The following is a 26,763-nucleotide window of genomic DNA, read 5'->3' on the forward strand; positions in this document are numbered from 1 at the left end:
CATTAAGTATATTTGGAAAGATCCCATTGAGATATCATCTTAAAAAGATACTTGATACATGGCGAAATGACAATTTTGTAAAGGGGGGAAAAAGAACAACTTTATAATCAATTAATTTCTAACAAAAGAAAACATTCCTTTTCCCTGGTAAGTACAATACTTCTTAAATTACAAGAACAACATTTACACTCAAACAGTTAACTCTAATATTGATTTCAAGTAATGTTAACAACATAATTGTTCTCAAAAGGAATCTATAGATCACAAAGGGAAAGAAAATAGCAGAGATTATTAAAACCCTTCTATAAGCCTTTCTAGAAGTTAGTCATATAGAACCTTTGCTCATAAAACCTGCCCTTTCCCACTCATATACCGGTTCAAATCTAATTATAGCCAATTGTCATTTTAAAGATCAAGCCCCAACACTTTCATGGTGTGCTTTCTTTCTAACTAAGTATTTGAGACCACAGGGATGGAGGCTGGGACTACAACATCTCAATTTTCACAAGCTGACATGAGCAGTGACACAGTTCTTGATGATTTCCCAATCAGCTTTGCGGCGGAAGAAGAAAAACAAAAACCCTCCCTCACACGCTCCAGGGTCAGCAGGCTTGCTAAGGAGCTGTGGTCTTTAAAACCAGAGCTTCTGCTGCATGGCTAGCAAAACCCTAAATCAATATAGACAACAGCAAAGCAGTGTAAATGAAGACAAATAGATCTGTATAGATTCCTCTGGAAAATGATGCAAAAGTTTCTATATCTGAAGGTAAAAATGCAATCCTATAAGACTCCTGACCTGAACAATTTTAATTACTGGTAATACACACAAAGCAATGAAGCAACACATTATGGATAACGACGGTTGTTGCTGGGGTTCTTCTGTTTTCCTCTCCATTAGGAGACTGTTGCTGACGGATTATAGAAAGGTTTTACCATTTTCAGAAAATGTTCATCATGACTAGACATCGTTTGGTGGCATCATGACATTTTAATAAAACACAGAAGGTTGATGGCAAAAGACATTTTCTTACCATCTTTCTCACCGTGCTGTTAGGTACTATTGTCAGCTGTGAATTATCATGATGAACAACAGAACAAAACACTGCATGGCCCTGCATCATCGTTGAAGTCCATTAAAATGTATAACTAAAGACAGCTTTTATGAAATCTGTATAGATATTTGAGACATTGTTTACAACATTTATGAAATTATTGATGTTATTAATAATTTATTTATGTAGTCACAAAATCTGGTGTCAATTTGAGGATTAAGAGGATAGGGGTGGAGTCTAGCCTGTCAATCAGGATATAACCAATGGGGCCTCGGTGTGGGCATGGCCTTCTCTTGAGGATTCTGGGAATTCCTTTATATCCTCCTTGGAGGAGGGAGACACTCTCTCTCAGCTCACCCTCTGTGAGACATCCCTGTGGAGAAGACACATGGAGAGAGGCTGATGAAGTCAGACCTCTGGAGCTAGAGAAGCCACGTGGAGACCCTGCCAGTGTTGAGATGCTTACAACGCCACTGGATTCACAAGAGTATCTCCTTTTTTTTTTTTTTTTGACAATCTACCACACATGATGCCTGTTCTCCAGTGAGGGATCATTTCTGATAACATGTCCAAAGCTTAGAAAATGTGTGATGAGTCTTGTTTCTTATTTGGAAGTATAATCCAGGCTGAGGTCTGCAGACTGATTTCTTTAGCATGTGCTTCATGACTTCTCCACTTTCGACAATCAAGGTTGTGTCTTCTTCCGGCTGCAGGTTATCAATGAGTATCCCCCCCGTCCCCGTGGTGTGATGCTCTTCATATAACCCAGCATCTCGGGTTTTCTTCGCACACAGATCGAAGAAATTGGTAAAGGATAAAACCTTGGTGCCCGTCTTTTGTGACTTTCACTTCCTAGATGTTCACAAACACTGTCATCAAGCTGAAGCTGACTGACAGTGAACCTATATGGGAGGGTTAGAACTGTCTCTGTGAGTTTCCAAGACTGTACTCTCTACAGTAGAATGCCCCAAATTTTCCCCAGATATTTGCAAAAATACCTTTAGTTATCAAGACGGGTTCTGGAGCCATCTTTAAAAATACTATACAAAGAAGTCATCTAGTGTCATTAGTATCAGGTTCAGTTGAATCAGGCTAATCGGGAGCAGTCACTGTGTTATTCCGTCTCCTTGTGAGTCTTCTTATTTTTCACTGACCTTTATTTTAACAAACACGATGTCTTTTTCGGGGGACTCTTCACTCCTAACAACTAGCCTAAAGTTTGTGAGATTAACTTTGTGTATTTATGTCCTAAATTATTATCATGGCCTGAAATATGGAGTTTATATATTCATGTAGTCAGCACAATAACTATTCTTAATTGTGTATTTTAATGGATAAAGATGTATTCTTCAATAAATGTATACTAGCTAACAGCTGCAGTGAATATTTTGTGCTGAGTACCACGTTAAGTATTTTATGTAACTTTATTTTTAGCCCCATCAAAGATCAATGTGATGAGTGACGTCTTTCCCACAATGCGAGTTACGCAGAGAAAGGCAGGAGAGCGTGCTCAAAGTGATGCTGCGTTTATCTTAATCAGGGAACATTGAAATGCAGAAAATACGGTTCTGATCTTATACATTTGACCAATGCACTGCATTGCACAATAAAAGATAAGAAGAAAAGTAGCCACCAGTACTTTTTTTTTTGGTGTAGTGGGAAAGATATATTACAAGTTTAGATCTGACAGAGATACCCATGTCATTATATACTTGATAATACTTCTTTTGTGAAATCTTGCTTATTATTTTATGTAGCTTTGGATTTTGTCTTTTGACATAGTGGGAAATTATTTTTAATATTAAATAATACTTGCAACCTTACAGAATATTCTCAATCTGCATTACATGATTTTAAACATTTAAATGGGTGAGAAGTTGAGGTGACTTGCGTACCTATAGATGTTATCTGTTTACTATTCTAATTTGAAAATTTAGGTCAATAAATATGTGTTAATTGATTACTTTATGTTAGAAATTACTTCATAGGATAGAATATATAAATTTATCAAATGTTCCAGGTGTGCCTGGAATATCTTCAAATTGCAGGATAATATGTTAGAAATTTCTTACAAAGTTCCAGTGGTGCAAAATTGTTTCACCATAAAACTGAGTGTTCTAAGGGCCTATCAAATCTGATTATATATATGTATATATATATATATATATACACACACACACACACATGCATTCGTGTGAAAACACAAGAGACTAATGAGATCATAGCTTGAAGAGATTTAAAGAAATATTTGAACATGTATTTTAAATTGTGAAACATAACTATAGGCAAAGGAAGTGTTATCGGTCCTTTTCTATCTTTAGTTTTACATTTTCATAAAAAGTACCCATGGTCCTAAACAGTACCCACATTTCCATCTCTCCAGGGAACAACATGTACATAGGTAAATTAAAAATTTTTAATGCAAATATAGTCATCCCTTCTTCCGCCAAGTCAATTACAAAAAAAAAGAAAGATATAAAAAGCCAACCTATCAATCAGTAAACCAAAAAAAGACAGCATTCATTTATTCATTCATAGGTTTACCTTATAATGATCTTGGGCCTCACTTATTTACCATGTGCAATTGTAGGATGTAGATAATTCACTGTCGTTATTAGAGACTTGATTAAATATGTGAAATGCAAGGGTAAGCCAAAAAAGTATTGCTAATAAAGTTTCAGTTCATGTCGGCATGAGTTTATTACAAATAAAATATTTTAAACACTCATCTGTTATCAATGGGTTGGCTATAGATTAATTGATTGATATATTAGGATTGGTCGCTTTAAGACACTTTCAGTACAAAGGTCCAGCCAAAGCAGTGGTTTCTGAAGGGATCACCTGGGTCAGTTTAGTTCAAGGAAGAGAGAATAGCTCAGAAGGTAACAGCAACAATTTTGGGGCAATTCAATGGGGGCAATTATGAAAGTTTTTTTAATGGAGCTTATTGAAATGTTTTAAGAAAACTGAAATCTTCATTGATGAGAAAATGACCAACAAATTCATGCCAAAGTGTTTTTCCTCATCACGACAATGTATCTACTCATTCTTCAAGGGAAGCTGGGGCTGTCTTTGGAAATTTTGTTGCGAAACCTTATCACATCCAGCCTATATCCATGATCTTGCTCCTGCAGACAGACTTCTTTTGGTCCCCAAACTCAAAGAACATTTTAAAGGAACCCATTTTGAGTCCCTCGAGGATGCCCAAACTGCCACTTTGCTGTTAACTAGGAATCACAGACGACAGAGGTCACTGGAGATTATTTAGCGACTGGAGACCCTGTCTTCAGAAGTGGAAGGACCTAGATGGAGACGACATCAAGAAATAATAGTAGCTTCACATTTTGATATTTTTAAAAATAAATGTTTCCATATTTGTTGTGGCAATATCTTTTACCCTCATCTATAACCTTCCATTCCATAACAAAGTTCCTCAAGGCTTTAGTCTCCTTTTCACAATGCACGCGAATACGTGTTGTCAGTGTATTGAATACCTGTATTTAAAAATACGTTTGTCAAAAGTGCTCATATTAAACCTGTTCTGCTTACTGTCATATCGTAAAGATTTTTTTTCATTCATAAGCTTTATTAAATAAGATTAGTACAAACATGAGATGTCATGTATGTTTCCCTAGGATTTTTATACTGAACTCAATTGGAAAGCGACGAAACATGAACTCCTTTTTTTTAACCCCCCAGTGCAGGCCTCTGTTCTTTCTCAGGCATGTCTCCTGAATGCCAGGGGAGCTCCTGCAAAGAGAACCCGAGCGGCTTGGCCTGTAGTTTCAGAAAGAATCAAAAACATGCAAATGAAAATTACACTTGCAGTTTGTTTTGTGAAAGTTTGGAGCGAGAAGTCTCCAGTGAGCAGAAAGAAAAGGTTAGCAAGTTCTAATATCTAAAATGATCAGTCATTCACTCCTCATGTCTCCTGTGAACTACATAATGTCAATGCTGTCACAAAAGCAAGGCAGGAAAATCAAAGTCCTAACAGCTTTCATTCAGTAGGAAAAACAAAAAACAAATCCCTGGAATAATTTTTTTTTGCTTCCTCTCGAGTGCTTTCATTTTGCACAACATGCATTTTATAATTCTTAATTTATATTCAGCCTCACTGCTCTCTCTGGCTTTCAGACTTTACCCAGTTTCTCCATGTGTACTTCAAAGGGTTTTGTTGTTGCTATTTTGCAGTTTAAAATAGGTGGTTCTCAGTTCATTCCAAAGAAGCGTAAGGATGTGAAAAAACATGATGCTAACCTCATAGAGCTGCAAACGATTATTTCAGGATAGTAATAATACCTATCGAAACCAAGAATTGATGAGCAAACTGGATTTATTCTTTCTGTGGCATTTACATTGTCTCGCCTTATTCTAACAGTCCTCAAATCACCAAAATGAGGCTTGAAGAGATTCAGAAATCTGCCCAGAGTCTCAGATAATTCAATTTATGGGATTTTACATATGTTTTCCAATCTTGACTTGCATAGAAATAACCACTGATTTACTTATTTAATTACTTAACAAATATGTCCTAAAAAATACTAAGTACCAGGCAGAGTGTTTCAGGGAGGGAATACAGAGTGTAGTAAATTTTGATTCTTGCCTTCAAAGACCTTACAGTCTAGTGTGTAAGAGAGATTTCTTAATAAGCTGGCAGTGATAAAATAGATGCACATAGCCTCACACAGTGAAACTGACACAGTAACTTTAAATACTATGAAGTTGAAACTATTTATAATTAATAAATGTTTATAACTAGCAGAGTAGAAAATACTTAATAAATCAAAACACATCCAAAAATAGTCATTGTGCTTTCACATCATCAATATAAATAATAAAAGTAAAATTCAATCACATAAGTATTTTTGAATTTTTAATGGTATAAAAATGTTCATGGGAAAGATCTTTGAATATGAATGTTTGGCTCATCACCATTTGGCTATACTAATCGAATGGGCATGAGCGGGAACGATAATTCAAAAACAATGCAGAATGACAGTCATAAAAAGGTGTTTGTTTTTTAATTTCAAGAATTAAAACAAGAGTCCATCAAAAGATACACTTGCTAAATGAAATGGCTGTGATTATTGTTAGGAGTCCTTTTGGTGCTTTTCCAGCCTTGCAGCCACAAACGACAGCACCGATCAGCCCCGTAGGCTTCTTACCCAGAAGCCTTTGGAAAGCATGTGGTCAGGTCTTTCGCATATGTAAATGAAATAAGCCTGCTCTAGCTTCCAAACTGAATGAGTGGCGCCCACCTATCATCTCTTGAAAAGCCAGCATCAGATATTACATGTCAAAACTACTTCTGGGAATGCACGGCTAAAGTCTTCTTCAAAGGGGATATGCCATTTGAGCCTGCTAAACTTCTGTAGAAAAGCTTTAGGCTATGAAAACAGGGAATCGTCACCGGAAAATGTTCTCTGTAAGTAATTTAATATTGTTATAGAACATACCACAGGCCAAGACAAGTTTTCTCATTTTGGTGGACATGATCTGAATGCCAAGCCAGGAAGGACGAGTTTACAGAAACCAAATGTGAGGTGAACATTTGAAGGACAGACGGATGCTTTAATATTGACCCACATAAGTGAACTGTAATGCTACTTACTGTATCTCTAGTCACCCGTCCACTCAAACATAACCTTGTCATGAGGTTTGTGCAATGAACGTGTTTCAGAAATATGCACGTGTTAACATGCTGTGACGGTCTGTTGTTAATTCAGTATCCTATCATTTCTATTTGCACTTCTAAGATTGTATTTCTTGAGAGAAAAATGTGTTAGGATGATAGCTACCATAGACGTGGTGCTCCAAGCCCAAGTGTTGAGGAGAAATGAACATATATTCATGATTGCTAAGTACTTTGTACCTGTCCTTAACACACAGATCACTCACTTCATATTCACCATCGCTACTGGTGTGTTCAAGGCTATGAAACACTGCCTCTTCTATTACCCGCGAGCAGGAAGTCAGGTTCAAAGATATTTTAACACACTCAAGAAAAGAAGACTTGGAGCAAAAGGTCATTATCTTCATTTTAACGTAATTATTTTCTAAGACCTTATAACTACATAGACTTTCTTCATTTTGTCACAACTGGAGCTGCCGTGTCATCATTGCCATTCACGTTTTAGTCAACAAAAACTACCGCAGGAATACTCTATGTCCTATCAATAAAAACATACCTTCTACATAACTTAAAATTCACATTTTTCCTCTCTTCACTTTTCCAGTTCTCATTATTCTCTAGAATGTATCAGTCACTGATTTATAATGTAAACTCATTTAAAGTACATATTTAAATCCGCATAACTCAGGCCTTCTATAGCATAAGGAATTATTATGTATAAATGAGTGTATTTAAAGAAAACCATTTTACATAGATACTATTTTAGTAAATTAAGATATCATTAAGGAGAGTTCTCATAATACTTGTTCCAATAATGTTTTCATTAAACTGTCTGTGTTAAGAGGTAATTTGGGATTTATCAAAGAAGAAACACGTCTGTATATTACAATGTCTATGGAATTAAAAGCAAGATTAAGATTTTCATTCTTCCAAATGAGGGAAGTTACACTATTGTGCCATAGATTGATATCGTTTGCAACTAAAATAGCCATATATTATTAAAACTGAAAACGCATAGGTATAACCTATTTGGACCAAACTGAACTTTCACTGTTAGAAATAAAGAATCCAAATGATATTGATTGTAAATGTAGACTAATCTTTCAACATATACTTATCCTATCTTGTTTTTAGTTGCAGTGAAGTTGATTCTATCTTACAGCAATAATTAGTACCAGATAATTTGAAAAGCATCAGATTTTTGAATTCTAGTAAGAACAAATTTATGTCCTTGATTGTCTAAATTAATGCAAAGGTCATCGTTTGGATTTTGTCCTATCACTGGGCATGGAGTAGGTAGGCAGGCATGAACCGTGTGAAAGTGAGTGGAGTGAAATGACATGAGCAACCTTGTTTTCTCGAAGGTGGGGTCACTTAGAGTACCACCCATTTCCTCACCACCATTCAGAGTATTACTCAAAGTCTTTTACTCACGGGAGGGTCTGCATCTTCCGCATAAACGGTTGTGATCGGTGTGCCCTTGACCGCATCTGGCGCCACCATCCCTTTGTACAGTCGTTTACTAAACACTGGAGGATAATCATTCATATCCTGGAAAACAACAGTTATGATGTTCAGTTCAAGGCAGATTAGAGATATAGTTACCTGACCTCCTCCTCTTCCTTTACCTCACACAACCCAGTAGTAGCCTCTGTCCATCTTTCCTTTCTCAATTCCATTCCTCTCACTTCAGGCGGGTGAACCAGAGGCGATTGCCAAAGATGCTACACAATTTTAATACGTGTGATATCAACTGAAGACCATTGCATTCTGGTAAGCATTCTGTCAACCAAGAAAATACCTTTCCACAGAATGCAGTGGTGCTTATGAGAGAAATGCTCTAACACACTTCTCCGGGCAAGAGTCGCCATTCAATCTCGAAAACAAGTCAGAACATATGTCTCAAAAAAAAGTATCGTTCCACGAGACAGGTGTGGAAAATGATTTTTCCACCCTTGGGTCTTTTTTTAAAGCTCACATTTGTTCCTGTTGAACACTGAAGTTTGCTTCACCTACTTAGCACAATGCCATTATTAGGACTTTTCAAATAAAAACTGCAATAACCTTTGATGCCTTTTAACAATGTGTAAGATGACAAAAGGAGGTTTTTGCTTCAGCAAACTAGAATGACACATAAAATGAAAAGCGTTATTTTTTACTCCAGCCCACTCACATAAAGACACAGAGAAATATATATACTTTTAGACAGAAGTATGAGTCCTGGTTTTACATTGGGAAGCTGACCAAAATGTCAGTGGTTGAAACCCACCAGCCACTCCATGGGAGAAAGAGGTGACAGTTGCCTTTCAAAAATATTACAGCTCAGAAACCCTGTGGCACAATTCTCCTCAGGCCTACAGTATTGTTGTGAGTCTGAACTGACTCAATGGCAGTGGGCATCCTCTTTGTAATTTTTTTTCATAGGAAAATCCCCAAATATCCATGTACTTAATTTTTCTAAGCAATTTATGTGCATCGATTATTTTCTCAATTTGTTGCTGTAAGTGTATTGTTATTAATGTATTTCAATCATCAAACTAACATTTATCAAGCGCCATCATTTTTGTGACCCAATGCTAGGCATTCGATTAGGATAACGTGGTCTTCAAAGCACATAGTTTAAAGTCAGGAAGGGTGGGCATCAGGTGATAACCTTTCATCATACTTATTCAATCGGTATGCTCAGCAAATACTACACAAATCTGGACTGTGAAGACTAAACTGACATCCTTATTAACAACCTGCAATACGATGCAGATGGCACCACCTGCTTGATGGAAGCAAGTAAGACTTGAGGCACCGCTGATGGAGAGCTGGGACCGCGTCCCTCAAGAGGGACTGCGACTCAACATATGGAAAACCAAAACCCTTACAACTGGATCCCTAAACAATACCATAGCAAATAGAGAAAAGATTGAAGTTGTCGGGATTACATTTTGTTTCCATTCACAATCAATGTTCAACAAAACAGCAGTCAAGAAATGAAATGAAATGTCTTATTTTACTGGGAAAACCTGGCTCAAGAAAAAAATCCCATTGAAGACCAAGGATGCCACTTTGACACAAGCCATGGTACTTTCAATGGCATCGTACATATGTGAAACTTGGACAATGAATCAGCGTGGCCAGAGAAAAATCAATGTATTTTAATTATGGTGTTGGCAAAAAATATTGAGAGTACCATGAACTGCCAGAAGGAAGTACAGACGTTAGAACGTCCCTTGAGGCGAGGATGGTGTACTTTGGCCATTTTATCGAGAGACCAGTGTCTGGGAAAGGACATCATGCTTAGCACAGTAGGAGGAGGAAGGTCTTTAATCGGGGATGGACAGTAATCCATCCCAACAACGGGAGAAACAAAGACGATGGTGAGTACGACCCAGGACCTGACCATGTTTTCTTCTGTGGGACTGTGGTCGCGACGAGCCAGAACTGGGATGAGAGCATTTGACAACTACAAGGTAAGTTAGTGACTTTATCTAAAATAAAATTATTAGGTGAGAGTCAAAATAATAATAAACCAAATCCCATAGAAGCAATCTTTTTTTCTGAACCATTTTATCTTTTATGATAAATTTCAAATCAGACATTTTCCCCCCTCAATAAATAGTTCTAATTAACATGACTGACTTTTGTTAAGATGATGTACTGTTTTCTAATGATAACAGCCTGTAGTATTTTGGATGATTTAGGTTATGCATATTTGTCCCCTAAGCTAAATTCCTTAATTATCTGTTGTTCCTCTCCAGGCCCCCTTTTTCACATTTGCTATTAAAAAATAATAAAGAACAAACAGTTCTACATAGTCTTTGTTATTTGCTCTAACACCACAATTTTCTTGTACATTATAAATTGGAAATACACTAATTAACTGATTGCAAACTCTTTTTCACAGAGGTCAGAGTAATTATCTAATAACTTAAATGAGCTTGCTTTTAGATTTGCAACGCAGTTGATTTCTGACTTGTGAATATGAATGACCCTGAACACTCTAATGAGAAATAAGGGGTCTAAAAGAAGGAGTAAAACTGAAAATAAAATAAATTATTTCCTTTATTTGATACAGTTTAAAATCTCTCCTATGAAAAGGAGGCCTTATTGATAAATTATAAACTTTGGAATTTGGAAAAGAAAAAGAATAATGCTAGGAAATACAGTTTCTTCAGAGTGAGGCCAGAGTAATGTTGATCATAAGGTGCCAGGCAGAACTTTATGAAAATATGCAATATGACATTTTGGCTTGCAGACTTTTCTTCCCCTCTCTTGAGGAGTGCCAATTATTTTATGAGTTAAGTCTTGTAGCAGAAGTGGTGGGAGCCTCTTGCGCCCTAACCTGTGGCTTTTGAAAGATTAAAAAAGGAGACTGACGTATTGTAATTTTTTATAACAACTAAATTTCCAAAGGCACCTAGCCCAATACGCTTGCATGAACCTCTTCCATTTTGCTATTCTTTTTCTTTGTCTTCATAGAAAAACTAAAAATGATATGAGGCCTTTTTAAGAAAATATGATTCTTCCGGAAAAAATGACACAAACCATACTTTTACACATGTATCAATACACATGTTAGCAGTGAAGAATAAACTAGCCTTTTTGGCTAGGAAAAACATCACTAGATTTACCTGTCAACTAATACACAGTCAGTGATGTTATCATTTCACTCAATACCATCAAGTGGACGCCAACTCATAGTGACCCTCGAGAGCAGGCTAGAACTGCCCCTGGGGATCCCCAAAACGGAGTCTTTAAAGAAGAAGAAAACCTCATCTTTCTGCCTGAGAAGCTCCTGGTGGTTTTGAACTGCTGACTTTGTAGTCAGCAGCCCCAGGTATAACCCACTATACAACAAATTGTTCGTCAACACGTTAAGGCTGTAAATGACTGAAGACATTTACCCATGTACAGATAGAGATTGTTTGTCATTGCTTAGATGAAGAACGAAGAAATGCAATTGTTGTATTTCTTTTTAGGGTGTCATTTTCATATTGTGGAGTCAGGTGTGTGTGTGTGTGTGTGTGTGTGTGTTTAAGATATGTAATCACTTCTACAATGCATTGAGATGAGAACATTTATTAAAGTGCAATACCAGTGATCATAATCAATAGTTCATTATATTTACATCATCAAGGCCTTTGAAGAAAATGTACATAAATCTGCTGTTACACAAATTTTCTGTCATTCAGAAAGTTAAGGATGAGCTCTGCATTTTTAAAGTATACCGTTTCTGTTGCCCATTATTCCACTAGAGGGTAGTATTGGCAAAAAGATACATGTTTGGTCAGTTTGGTCGTTAAAAATGTATCATTTAGACACCTGATAGCTTGCTTAAGGTTGCTAACGATTTTTATCAGTGCGAATAACAATGAGTATTGATGTTTCAAGAGACTACTCTGACTGGACCCTAGCACTTCGTTAGAACACTACCATGCTTTCTTACTTTCTTACGATTACATCTTTGTATGAATAAACTTTGTAATACAATCCCATATATCGCACAAGTAAAATGGTATATGAAAGTATTTAGTCAACAGCATAGAGCCCTGGCAACATTGCCAGATAAGCATTGGACTGCTAACTTCAAGGTCAGTGGTTCAAACTCCATAGCTTCTAGGAGTGAGGAGGAGGAAGTGATCTACTGCAGCAAAGATGGACAGCCCCAGACACCTACATAGGGTAGGAGCAATTAAGAACAAGAAAATGAGTTCCGTTTACTTTCTACATTAATACTTAAAATAATCATTTCCAGTTTTTGAGCTTGCTTGACAGATTTCAACAATCGTCCAATGTCTATTAGCAGATCAAAAACAATTTGCAGTGTCACAAAGTGGACAAGAGAGAAAGCCATGATAATTTTGATTAAGTGGCATCACAGGGAAACAAAGAAATAAAAACTATTCTGGAAGAGAACTAAGCGATGGCAATATGTTGAATATGCACAAAGCTGGCTGGCCTTTCCCAGACTTCTGCAAACCAGGAAGGGACACAGCTGGTTGGTCAGTAGGCAGAAAGGCTCCGCTTATTCTGTAACACTGTCTAGCATAAGCACTCCCCAGTTGGTTGAACTGTTTGGCTGCCCTGTCCTCCAAAATCCCCAAAGGCTTTTTGGGCTGATAGCCCTCTTCCTTGGCAGATTGCACACGTCTATTCTCCTCTGCCTATTACCAGCTCAGTTTTCCCTCCCCCCACCCTCTGCTGGCTGTTTCTCCAATTGTCTGTCTTCTCACTTTCCTCCACTTGGATTCTTCCTTGTCATCTTTTATTTCTCTCCTCTCTTTTCTGCAGGTAGACTTAAAAAAAAAGCCACATTGCCACTCACGCAAATATAATGGTAAAGTGGAAAAGTGTTGCTCTGAAATCATGGAACGTTTTCTGAAACAAAAAGCAAAGTGTGTGCTATTATTTCCCAACAAGTCTTCCTTCAGGTCTAGACACATCTGAAGGGGGCGTTGCCATCTCTCTAGCCCATCCACCCAAAGAATCCGACACTCCTTGCTTTATCCCAGGTCACCATGGCAGTTCTGGCAACCTTCAAGAACTCAGGTAGTGCTCCTCTGAAATGTTCTTTGAGTTTCAGGATTTGAAAGAAGTTGAAAGATCAAAAGCAGGACTATAGGGAGAAATTCTCTAGGACAGCCCTTCCTCCACATGATTGCGATGAAACATAATTCCTGGGAATAACCCTTCTGACCTTTAACTCACAGATGCAGTTTGTAACTCCCCCTTTTAACATTTAATTTATTCTTAACGGGGTGACATGTTAAAGAGTAACCCAATTTCCCCTTCAGCAGTCTGCACACATTCTGTTGCACGTGTGATTTACTATAATCTCTGCAATGTCATAAAATGTAACCCTCCACCTCCCAGCTTTTGATTGTTTTTCTGTTTCCATTTCTCTTTCTTTCCTAACTCATTTAAACTTTGTTCTTAGGTAAATGTTGTTTTGCTGGTCATGTGTTATGCAAGGTTCACCTACCTATTACAGGTCAAAAGCAATTATTTTTAAGTGTTCCTGTTTCTCTAGAGATATTGTTCCCTGAGGTAGTTAGTTTATTGTGCCAACCTGGCCGATAAACACATGTGGAGTTCATTGAAGGGCGGAGGGATAAATGGCTCAGTAAGCCTGCCTTTCTAGTTCTCAGATCTCTTGCTTTCAGATTGGCGGACCAGGGTGCAGCTGCCTTAGCCAGTTCCCTGCTTCAGCTGGCAAGGCTCACTTCCTGCAAGGCATCCCGGAGGAAAGCCACATGGACGTACCCCTATGCAGCCCTGGGTGCTGGAGCAGCCTTGTGGAGACCCCTGCCAGCGCTGAGATGTTTACAACATTCACTAATTCAGCTTTCCTCCTGCAGTCAGCATCATTGTGTCTGTTGTGAGATGGAGGAGGACTTTGTGGATTGGTGTTGGACATATGGGCTAATATTGGACTTGTGGGCTTGGGTACACTGGTTGGGATGTTTCCTGATGTGCACTTACCTTTTATATAAAACTCTCTCTTATACAAATAAGTTTCTGTGGATTAGTTTCTCTAATGTACCCAGACTAACACATTCCCCTTTTAAGCCTGCTTATTATTTGACTGCAATTGAGCCATAGTGGTGAGTTCCTTTCTACATAAAGGGTAAGTAGGGGTCCACAGGTTCCAGGCTTCCATTAGTCCCTACCTGACCAATAAGCCTGTTCTTTATTTTGATTTTGAGTATTGTTCCATATCCTTCTTCCACTCAATACAGGACTTTCTACTGTGATCAATTTCAGATCTGTGGCTATTTGAGCAGGGCACAACACAGTTCTGGCCTCAAGGTCATGTGGTTCATTAGTCCACTAGGCTGTTTCCATGCATCAGCAATGTTCTTCGGAGAGGAAGAATCCAGTCTTACAGCTTAGATGATTGGTCATGAACTTTTAATACTCCAGTTGCTATTCACCAAAAGAAGATGTAGAACAGTGTCTTTGTGGACTAATTTAAACCTTCTTCCTAATAAGACCTCATGATTTTCCTTTAAAAATTTATGAAGATGACACCTTTTAACTCCCCACAAATTAGTTTCCAAAGCCTTCTAGACGAGCCTATCTACCTTAGATTTATGCCCACCTTCATTTTGTCTTTTTTCTTTATGGAAGTATGCCTAGTGGCACCGTAAGTCAGTCATTGGCCTGCTAATTCCGAAGTCAGCAGCTCACACCACAGCTGTTTTATTAGGGAGAAAGATGAGCTGTCGGATCCCATGAAGATTTAGTCTGAGACATATAGGGTAATAATGAGTCTGAATTGACTCAGTGTTTTCTTGTTCCAGTGCTTTTTTTTTTTTTTTGAAGGTTCTTTTAGGAGACTGAGAAAACTTGTCTGATATCATGCATGGATCCAGAGACAAACTTAAAATGTATTTTGTTTGGAATAAACGAGTGCATATGTAAAGTACACCACTAGTAGCAATACTTCTGATTTAACTTCATGTGGTAATTTTTGCTTGGGGCACTTTGAAAAACACATCTTCAATATCACTCAACTATTTTGTTTCACTTATTTTCATTTAAGTCTGGAAGTCTCTGTCATAGTTTCAGATTATTGCTTTTATATTGGTGTTGTTGTTTTAAACTGTTGTTTGGGTTAAAGTTTATAGAGAAAATTATTTTTCCATCCAATAGTAAATATACATTTTTGGTCATGGCATCAGCTGGAATTTCCTCAATGTAGTAGTGATCCTCTCACTTCCTGTGATCAGTGAGGAGCTATGGGACGCCAGCAGTGACATCCCTCAGGCTGCGTCCTGCACTTACGCCAAGTTGAATTTCTGGCAGCAACTTGTTGATGTAATGCTCCTACCAGTTTCGGATTATCTTCAGCTCGTTGGGTCATCTTTCTTTGGAAGGGATGCCAATACGGATGTCAACCTTGGTTGACCAGGTACCTGTGTTTCCATTTTTTGTTTGCTTGTTTGGCATAGACTGCTGAGTGTTTCCGATGCTGCATCGATATTTGGAAACTTTCAGTTGGTATTTCATCAAAACCTGGAGCTTTGCTTTTCTCGATTGCCTTCATTCAGCAAGGACAGTTTCTTTCAGTACCATCAGTTCTTGATCATATGCTACTTCTTAAAATGCTTGAACATGAACCAATTCTTTTCGGTACAGTGACTTTGTGGATTCCTTTCCTCTTCATCTGATGCCTCCTGAATCATTCAATATTTTGTCCAGAGGATCCTTCAATATAGCACTCGTGCTTGATTTTTTTCTTCTTCTGTTCCTTCAGCTGGAATATGCTGATCATCTTTTTTACTTTTTAAACCAAATCCAGGTCCTTGTGCATTTCATTATACTGCTTTACCCTCTCTTCTCAAACTGACTTTTGAAATTTTCTGCTTAACTACTTTATTTGATCTTTTTTATTTGTTTGTTTTTAGAATGCTTAAAATTTAATTTTTATTTTCCAATGATTTGTCATTTATTTTACTACAATCATATTCAATTCTTCCAGCTTTACAATGATTACACATGCTATTCATACCTTCATCAATGGCTTTGTTTTGGATCTTTGGAATTTTACCCCATGAAAGTCTGTTTCAGGTGTCTGTGATAAACTATTTTCTCTCTAGCATGAGAATACTTTTCTCTCAAATATTGATAATGTTCCCATTGTCATTCCAACTCTAAATACATCTAATGGACTACATATTAAGTACTTGATCTTACTTTTTATTCTTCCTTCCTTTTTATTAAAACAACAAAGATTTCTGCTGATTTTCAAAGTCAGAACTTCAAGATGTTTTCCTGTGGGAACTGTTTAGAATATGAACATCTTTTTGCAAATCTCAAACAATTAGTTTATCTACAAAACAGCTTGTCAGTGCAGCAAGTAAAAAGATCAGTAGGAAAAATATATAAAAGCTTGGGAAATATCTACATTAGAGGATGTATGAGAATAGTACTCTGTTCTTTCAAAACAAAAAAGTATGATATTTTTATAATGTCTGCTCGTGCATAATAGGGTAGTAAAGTCCTTTTTATCATACCCTGAGTAATAAGGAAAGAGGAAAGCAGCATATTTCATGTAGCATCTTTATGCTCTTGTAATATTGTGAGGAAAGAAAATGTGAGGTGTCGAATGGATCAGGTATCAGGCATCAAAAAACAATAAATCATATCATTATGAAAGAGGGGGATGGGTCCCAAAGCTCATTTGTAGGCAACTGGACATCCCCTTACAAAAGGGTTGCAGGGAGGAGACGAGCCAGTCAGTGTGCCGTGTAGCAACAATAAAACATACAACTTTCCTCTAGTTCTTAAATGCTTCACCCACCCCACCCCCCACCACTATTATGATCCAAATTCTACTTTGCAAGTCTGGCTAGACCAGAGGATGTACACTGGCACAGAAAGGAACCAGAAACACAGGGAATCCCAAATAGATGATCCCTTCAGGACCAGTGGTGAGAGTGGCAATATCAGGAGGGTGGAGGGAAGTTGGGGTAAAAGGGGGGGACTGATTATAATGATCTATATATAACCTCCTCCCTGAGGGATGGACAACAGAAAAGTGGGTGAAGGGAGATATTGGACAGTGTAAGATGTGGCATAATAATAATTTATAAATAATCAAGGGTTCCTGAGAGAGGGGGGGCAGGCAGGGAGGGGGAAAATGAGGAGCTGATACCAAGGGCTCAAGTAGAAAGCAAATGTTTTGGGAATGATGATGGCAACAAATGTACAAATATGCTTGACACAATGGATGTAAGTATTGATTGAGGTAAGAGTTGTATGAGCCCCCAATAAAATTATTTTTTTAATGTGAACACATTATATCTATAATTAAATATTGAATATTTATTATAAATGTACAAGCTTTGAGCAATGGGGTGGATGGCTCTTTACATAAGATAAAACCACTAAATATTGCCAATTGAGCCAATGCTGTCTTTTGATCTTAATGGGCTGTCTTTTGATCTTAATGGTGTATTATTCTACCACAAGGGTGAATTCAGTTCCTGGAAGGTCACATTATGATATACCCAAGGACAAAAATCCAGAGGGTTAGAAAAGCAAGAGAAACAGAAACAGGAAACACACAGAGAAAGCATAATACATTATTGCACTTTGAAGGCAGTGGTGGGATTAAGCCTTATTCTTGTAGGTGTGCCTTAATGATTTAGAACACACACTTGCATTAATGTGTTCTGTCAATCTGCATATCATCGTATTAAGAAACATGTCTCACTGAAAATTGTTGTACAAAAATATATTAGAAATGATAGCATTCTATTACTATTCACTTAAAAAATGTTGGTAAATGGGACTTGTTTTGCACATCTTCCTTACTTAGATGGTGCCTTTGACACACCGTAACTCCAAAGACATATTCCACCAAAACAAGCAAAGTAAATGAAGCCAAACAGAGACCAAACCCAATCTAAACCCACTGCTGATGAGTCCATTCTAATTGTGGGGCAGAATAGAATTATCCGTGTGGGATTCTAAGGCTGGAAATATTTTTTTTCATTTAAAAATTTTAATTATCATTTTATTGGGAGCTCTTACAGATATCATAACATTTCATTGTTCAATTACATAAAGCAGTATTGTATGATTACTGCCACAATCAGTTTCAAAATATTTTCTTTCTTCTTGAACTCCTTGATACCAGTTCCCCTTTATCCTCCCATCCTCCACCCTACCCAGGAACCCATTTCCCCTCCTAAAATAACGCACTTATTTTTTGTTTTTGCCATATCATACATAATCCAATAGATCCATTCACATACTGTTCTGTTATGCATTCCACCGAGTGGGGTCAGAGTGTCATCAGTGTTATCAGCTCCCTATTTCCTATCCCCCACCCCCACCCCTCTTCCTAGGCCCTCAGTGAACCATTGCTCCAATTACTGTTTTTGAAGGGCTATCTATCTTGATTTTCATGTACTAAACACTCTTAAAAATACAAATGAACATATGTAAATCTAACATGATTAATAAGGTAAAACAAATAAAAAACATAATATTCATGGGAGGAAATATTGAAGCACTAGAGGATAGTAATATGGTTCATCAGTACTCTATCACCCTGGATTTATCATCCCTTCCATGTGGCCCTTTTGAAAGGGACTGTCCAATTATTTTCCTGGTGGGTTTTGGGTCTCCACTACATCCAAGGCCATTCACATTGATTTGGTTGCTTGTGTTTGAACTTCTGATACCTCTTCCCATGACACCTTATGATCACACAGGCTAGTGTGCTTCTTCCATGGGGGCTTTGTTGCTTTCCAGCTAGATGGCCGCTTCTTTATCTTCAAGCCTTTTAAGACCCCAGAGGCGCTATCTTTTAAGAGCTGTGCACCATCAGCTTTCTTCACCACATTTGCTGATGCACCCATTTTGTCTTTCATGGTCATGTTGGAAAGGTGAGTATCATACAATGCCACATTATTAGAACAAACCATTCTTGTATTGAGGTGATATTTAAGTAGAGATAAGGCTGTAAATCTTAATGGGATCAAAAATCTGTAAGTGTAAGGGTTTCACATCACTTCTGAAAATAAAGCTGCACCATTGTTATATTTTAAGTTCATATATATACATATATATATTTAATTCTTAACTTGTGTATCTCTAAATATAGTAAAGTTTCTTTTGATATACTAATGAATGATTCACCATAGGTAAGGATCCTAAATTTTATAATTTCTGACTTTGAAATGGACCAGGACTCAGGACATCTACAGGGAGAAGGGGGTGGTAGATAATATAGAGAGGTGCATCTATAATCCCAGGAATGGTAAGAATTGCTGGAGGAAACTTGGAACTGAAATAGCCAAGAACGGCTGCCCCCTCACAGCAGATCCAGATTTCAGATTAATCCTTACAGTTGTAAACGGGCACCCTGGCACATGGAGTCCACATATAATTTCTAGAGTTTGTTTCAGCCATCTTAGGTCCTAGGTAATAAGACACTCCGTCTCCAGACACAATGTGGAGGGCAACTGACAGCAAGACTTTTCTTCCCTTCTTTGTCCAATACTGTCAATAAAGGAAGTCAATTTTTTGTTTTAAAAATTTCAGTCATTTCATTTCACCAGGCAATACAGTAGGCAGGGTAGACCAGGGTAGGAGGGTTGAAATTTTTTATGTAGTACAGAAGTCATTTAGTTATCATTTATTTAGATAACTTGCCATTTTACCTGTGTCCGTTTCTTTTATCTACCACAATGGCTTCATCACCATCGATATTGTCATGTTCCCTAAGTAACTTTAAGCAAGTGTTTTGTGTGTGGTAAAGTGATATTTTAAAAGGCAAATTAATGTCCCCAGATTTTCCACAATTTGTGCTGTCCCTTAATCCTTCATCTGGAATCTGGTTCATGAAGGAGAAGTACAAGAGCAAAACCACAAGTCCCCAAGAGCTTTCCCTAGAAGAGAGTTTGATTGTTCAAACTCCTTTTCTGAACAAATGTCTGAGGAGCGGAAGTACTTAAATTACAGAAATGATAAATGTTATTAGCCTCTGAAATAGACACATTTCTTAAAATAGAGGGCTACAAATGGAAATAGAAAGTTATTTTGGACACCTGATACAGGAAGAACCCAGACAGCTTTAATGCATTTGTGTTTCTCTTTCTAAGATAGAGTTTGAAATAACAACACTGTAGCTCCCAACAGACAGATCTAAGCCAAGTGTTATGAGAAGACAGTAGGATATCACTTAGTGTATATCTGACTGTATCACTCAGATGACAGAATTGTCTAAAATAAAGCCATAGTCAAAGGTCATATGGTTAGGAACATAAATCTATAAGATAAACATAGTTATAATACCTGCACATTGGTGAAATGTGTACCAATTGTATGTTTTCATTTTAATATTTTATTCACAAGAAAAAATAATTGCATAGATGTGCTTAATATCAGTTAAACAAGAAAAAAAGTAAATTTTCTTCTTTCACCAGTTTCAGATTGGTAGTTCTGCATACAAATGAACATTGTAAGAACGTTCCCTAGGAGCTTGCATACTATCCTATATTTTATAACCCTTTAAGGAAAGCATGTTAAAAATTAGAATTCCTAAGAGCCTTCTTTTATTCTGGGCAGAATTGCACCTCTCTAAGGGTTTTAGGTACCAAATAAACTCTCTGCGGTTGGCAAATACATCCTTGGTTTGAAGCCTCTTCTGAACCTGCTTAAATTTCTGGCAGCTCCCTATCAATGTATGACTACATCAGCTTTTTAATTATCTTTAGCAAAATGTTACCTGCCTGTGATACTGGTGTAATTGTTCCCTAAGTTCAGAACTTTTTTTAGTCACATTTCTTTGGAATGGGCACAAATCTGGATATCATCCAGGCAGTTGGCCAGGTGACTGGCTTCCAAATTTCTTGGCAAAAATGATTGAATGCGTTCAACTAGGCATCAGTTTTTTGAAACATTTCTGTTGGCATCCTTTCAATTTGTGGGGCCAAGTGTGGTGTTTTTAAGTAAGAACTGTACTGCTAACTGCAAGTCAGGTGATTCAAAGCCACCGGTTATTAACTAGGAGAAAGATGAGGCTGTCTGTTCCTGTAAATACTGAGAACCTTGGGAATTTTATATAGGGCCCCTATAAGTCAGGATCCACTCAGTGGCACATCTACATTCCCAATGCCTCTTGAATGTATGCTTCATCAATTTCATAATGAAGATGGTTGTAGAGCCCTTCACAGTCTTCATCGCTGGTATTAGTGGTTGGTACATAATAACAGTGGTATTAATTGGTTTTGCTTGCAGTTATATAGATACTATCCTGTCACAGAGAGCATTATACTTCGAGAGATCTCAAAATGTTTGTTTTGACTATAAATATGATGCCCTTATACTTGAATTTACCACTACATATACAGTCACACATTTATCTGATTCAAAATGGCCAAGACAAGTAGATTTCAGCTCACAAATAGCTAATGTCCATTTTTATAAGTTCTATTTCAATTTTGATGATTTTCAGTGCTTCTCGATTCATACTGCTTATATTCCACAACTTACAATGAATGGATGCTTGCAGCCATATTTTCTCATTTTGAGCAGGGCCCTAACAATATGTGAAGGTCCTACAAGCTTATTCCATCCATTCTACTTTGAGGCGGCCACTTTTCCCCAGTATTTATTTTAAGTGTCCTTTTCTCTGTTTAGGAAAATGTTGACCAAATCCTTTAGGATACATATCATCAAAAGGTTTAGTCAGCCTTTAAACCCAATTATATCTGAGTCTAACCCCATTTTATTCCAGAGTTTGGTTTCTAAACAAAACTAACTTGCTCAAATGCATTAGATTTTTCAAAGCCAGGTTGTTATTGTTTCCCCTTTGTTTCTTAATATTCTTACAGTTATGATTTGGGTTATTACTACTGGAGCTGTATAATTTAGACTTAATTACAGACCGGAGATTTTATGACTTGAAGTATCTATAGCTAATGCCCGGATCAGGCTGCTATAGTCTTCAAATTCTCCTCTTTCCAATTTTTCTTTTATTGTTAAATAATTGTTATTTCTCAAGTATTTGCAAAATCCTTCACATTAAAATCTATTCCGTAGATCTGGTACCACAGGAACAGTGTAACGCAGAAGCTACACACCGAGAAAGACACAGCAGTCAACCAGAAAGGAAGGCATCCCCTTACCTTGACTATCACTGTGACAGTGGCAATACCAGGTGGCATCGTTCCATAAATGTCAAAGGCCTCCACTAGGAATGTGATCGTTGCTTCTTGTTCTGGAAATGCTTCATAGTCTAAACTCCTCAAAAGGGATAGTTCTCCTGTAAATGGATGCAGTGCAAACAAGTGCTTCACTTCTGGACTTCTTATCCGATAAGATACATTTGCTCCAAGGTCAACATCTTTGGCCTGTAATAAATTAAGCAGAAGATGGTTGTATCAGTGGTGTTTCCAAAATAAAATAATCCAGGCTTGGTTTAAGTCATTTTTCAGTGCCCAGGACAGCATGCGTGTAACAAGGATCAAATGATGCATTTTTAGAGTAAGGTAATTTAGTTAAGTAGCTGTGGTGGAGAGGGAGAACAAGAGAGTCCTTAAAAAAAAAAAAGAGGAAGTCAAAACCAACAAAACAATAATAACAACAGCAAAAAAAGGAAACACAAAATAACAATAACAAAAAGAAAGCCACTGACAAAAATGGAAAAGCCTATAAATAGTTCAAGTTCTGTTTGTTGGCCTTTACGAGTGTTTTTCCAGTCGAGTCTGATGGGATGCCACATTCTGTCTCCTAAGTCTATTTTTGGTATTCCCCAGGGGTTTCATCAGTCTTCTCCCCCTGCTGCTCTGCTGCTTGCCCTCAGTGCCTCGCCCCATGGTTCAGTGTGGGACACCATGTCCCATGGTGGGGCCAGCCCTATGGTCCTCCCTGTGCGTTGTCTACTCCAAGCAGGAACATCATCCTTGGGATTTGGTGGACACAAGAACACTTTGTTCTAACAATCCAACATTCTGTGATGCTCACCTTCCCAACACAATTGCTGAAGATAAAATGGGTACAGAAGCAAACGTGGTGAAGAAAGCTGATGGTGCCCGGCTATCAAAAGAATAGCATCTGGGGTCTTAAAGACTTGAAGACAAACAAGCGGCCATCTGCTCAGAAGCAGCAAAGCCAACAAGGAAGAAGCACACCAGCCTGTGTGATCATGGGGTGTCAATGGGATCAGGTATCTGGCATCTAAGGCCCAGAATAAAACCATACCCAAGGTGAATGGGGGCTGGGCATGGAGTGGAAACCCAACGCTCATCTGTAGACAATTGGACATCCCCTCACAGAGGGGTCACAGGGAAGAGATGGGACAGTCAGGGTGCAGTATAGCACTGATGAGACACACAACTTTCCCTTAGTTCTTTGGTGCTTCCTTCACCCAACTATCATGACCTCAATTCTCGTTCACAAATCAGACTGGACTGGAGCATGCACACTGCTACATATGAGAGCCCACAGCATGGGGAATCCAGGATAAATGGGCCCCTCAGGGCCAACAAAGAGAGTGGGGATGCCAGGATGATTGGGGGAGGGTGGGGGGGAGGGGGAACCAATCACAAGGATCAATCTAGAACCCCTTCCCAGGGGGACCAATAGCTGAAAGGTGGGTGAGGGTCGACGAAGGACAATGTAAGATATGAGGAAAATGGTCTATAACTTATCAAGGGTACATGAGGAAGGGTGGTTGGGGGAGGGAGAGCGAAGAAATGGGGCACAGATATCAGGGGCTCAAATGGGAAGAGAATGCTTTGAAAATGATGATGGCAGCATATGTGCAAGTGTGCTTGACACACTGGAGGAATGTATGGATTGTGATAAGAGATAGAAAAGCCCCCAATGAAAGTATTAAAAAAAAGAAAGAGTCCTTTGAAATTTTGTCATTATTGAATTTATTGCTATATCTATTTTACTTGGAAAATTATTAATTATATAACCACAATAATGGAATAAATATTGTGATAGATTATATTTTATTATTTTCTCCCTATTTTATAGCCTTGAAAAATTGTATTTAAGTAAAAATAAATATAACTGAGAAGTTCCTAAGATTATAACAGATTACTAAGCTATAAAGAAGCTAGGAACATAGGAACAATAACATACAAGTATTCTATAATACATTTCAGAGCTTGCATTTCTGAGTCAGAATCATCTCAACATCAATGTTCCCTAATTATGCACCATGTGCTGTGGAGTATGCCGATGGGTCAAAAGGACTATCTCCAAGAAGAATCATGACCCAGATACCAAAATAGAGGGTAGTGGCAGGGCCTGGGGAAGGTGTTCAGAATTAGGAGGGACAATTTCTAATGCAGAGGGTGGCAGGCTTGTAGCATGGTTCCTTCTACATGTAGTACAGATTGGCAAAGACACATAAGCTAAAAATAATGGGAGCAAGGGTGGAATGAGGATAGTTCAGGGTTTATTTGAATGCATGTGCTTTAATGCAAACCTCTCCTGTATGTTTCCCTGAACTTTACTCTTGGTCCTCGCTAATCTATTTGCATCACCATAACTAGAACTATATTGGTTGGGTTTTGTTTTTCCTGTCTGATTTTATTTAGTTATTTGTTTACTCATTTATTTATTAAAACCATTTTATTAGGACATAATCCCAATATCATACCACTCAATAATTCAGGCATATCAAAAAGTGTGTACAATCGCTACCAACATGTGTTTCAAAACGGGTTCTTCCTTCTTGTACTCCTTGATATTATTTCCCCATTGCTCCCCACTTAATCTAGTTATTACCTCTATAAGTTTCGTCCATCCTAGGTTTCTAGAAATAGATTATTAAAGGACACCTTTGACTTTGCTTTTTTTTTTTGCCTAAAAATTCATCTGATTTCCCCTTCCATTTTGGCTCTGCTCTAATCTCCTTAACAAGATGAGGTGGACCCTACTTTATTGAACTCATTAGCCTCTTTTCTCACCCTCTCCTTTCTTTTCTCCGTATGCATGCATGGCGGCTTATCTCCCAAGACTTCAAAGGCTCTTTTCCCTCTGTTTTCATTGTCCCACTGCCCGTCTCACTTGAATAAAACCTCTTTTTCTCACAGGTCACAATTTAAAAGCAACTGTCTTCAGGAAACGTCCTCTGTCTCCTGTGTTTCCCCCTGTGATCCCTCTGACCTGATGTCTTTAGAACTTCTATTTTTGTTACCAGTTTATGTATCTGTTTGCTTCTCCAGGCTAAAAGTCTATGAAAGCCTGCATTCTGTCTCGTTCACATTTGATACTGAGCAGCAAGTGTGGAATACAGAAAATATTTAGGATGTGTTTACTGAAAGAATACATCAATAGAAAACTGGGGAAATAATGGGACTCTCTCTGATCACTATCTGCCTCGATGACATTTATTATTATTTATTGCTTAAGTAAGAAGTCCTGGGGGTGCAGTCGCTGGGTGCTCAGCATCTAACTCCATACTCAGGGGCTTGAATCCACTCCTCTCTCTGTAGGAGACACTGTGGAAATTAAGATTGCAGTTCTGGAAGTCCCATGATACAGTTCTCTTCTGTCTTATAGGATCGCTGTAAGTTTGAGTAGACTTCACAGCAACAGTTTTGTTGCATGCCTTTTTAATTGCGCACTATTTGTTCATTTGAATTATCAAAGAAATACTGCTTCTTGAAACCGAAGACAGTTTTTAAGTCATATAATGAAGATGTGGGTGACTGCAGTGTTTTGTTTATCTTTTCCCAACATGTAGGAGATCACTGGCATCGGTATCACATACAGTACTTGTTAAAAATGCGTGTTTGAGGACAAGTTAGCCTACCAATTAGAAAGCCCGGCATTTCTGTTCATATGAATTGTATTCTAGGATTTTAGAAAGATATATTTATAGATCCCAAGACAAAAACCAAACCTCCTGCTATCAAGCTGTTTCTGACTCAAAGCAAATCTGTGAAGACCGAGAACGCCTCGCCAGGCTTCCAGCCCTCACTCCTTCCAAAAGCAGATGGACACGTCTCCGACACAGCAGCTACTGGGTTCTAAATGCTGACATCAGCAGCCCCTCGCTTTAACTACCGAACCACTGGGGATCCCTCATTTATAGGGAGATACTATGAAAAAGCACCCTAGAAAAATCCGTGCATGTATACGTGTATACGTCAGAAGTGAAGACAAAACAAAAGAGAAACCAGCGGTTAGTAACATCCCAAACACTTGCACACAAAAAGAGGTTTCGAAAATGTTGTGGAACAATTCTATCACCTTGATTCCATTTCTTCATCAATGTTTTTGGAACTCTCTCCATATATAATCTATATTGACTATATGTATTTACCAGAGCACATATGCTTGTACCCACAAATTTAACCATATGCAAAAAACGTACTTTATATTTGTGGGAGTTCAAAGATAACTATGAAAAACAATATATAAAACTTAATAATGAGTATATACACAAGGGGAGAGGTATTAGCTTTTTCTATATAGACATTTGTATCACTAGAACTATTGCAATAAATATATAATACTTTGTAAAACTTTTTAAATCTATAAATGAAATGTTTTCTTTTATTTCTCAAAGTGCTCTTTTCTCTCCCCTGGCATTTTGGGATAGCT

General features: G+C 37.8%; 1 protein-coding gene across 1 annotated transcript in view; it reads right to left on the reverse strand.

The window, feature by feature from the left end:
- Nucleotides 1-26,763, reverse strand: part of PCDH15 (protocadherin related 15) — a 952,716-nt gene that overhangs the window by 223,879 nt on the left and 702,074 nt on the right. The window contains exons 20-21 of the mRNA XM_045291300.1: nt 22,323-22,547; nt 8,119-8,235 (exon numbers count right to left, since the gene is read on the reverse strand). Coding sequence (XP_045147235.1) covers nt 8,119-8,235; nt 22,323-22,547 — 342 coding nt within the window. The remainder of the gene's footprint in view (nt 1-8,118; nt 8,236-22,322; nt 22,548-26,763) is intronic.

The sequence above is a fragment of the Echinops telfairi genome, unplaced genomic scaffold (genome assembly GCF_000313985.2).
Source record: "Echinops telfairi isolate 266 unplaced genomic scaffold, ASM31398v2 ScPeMD7_70;HRSCAF=299, whole genome shotgun sequence".
Classification (NCBI taxonomy): Eukaryota; Metazoa; Chordata; class Mammalia; order Afrosoricida; family Tenrecidae; genus Echinops; species Echinops telfairi.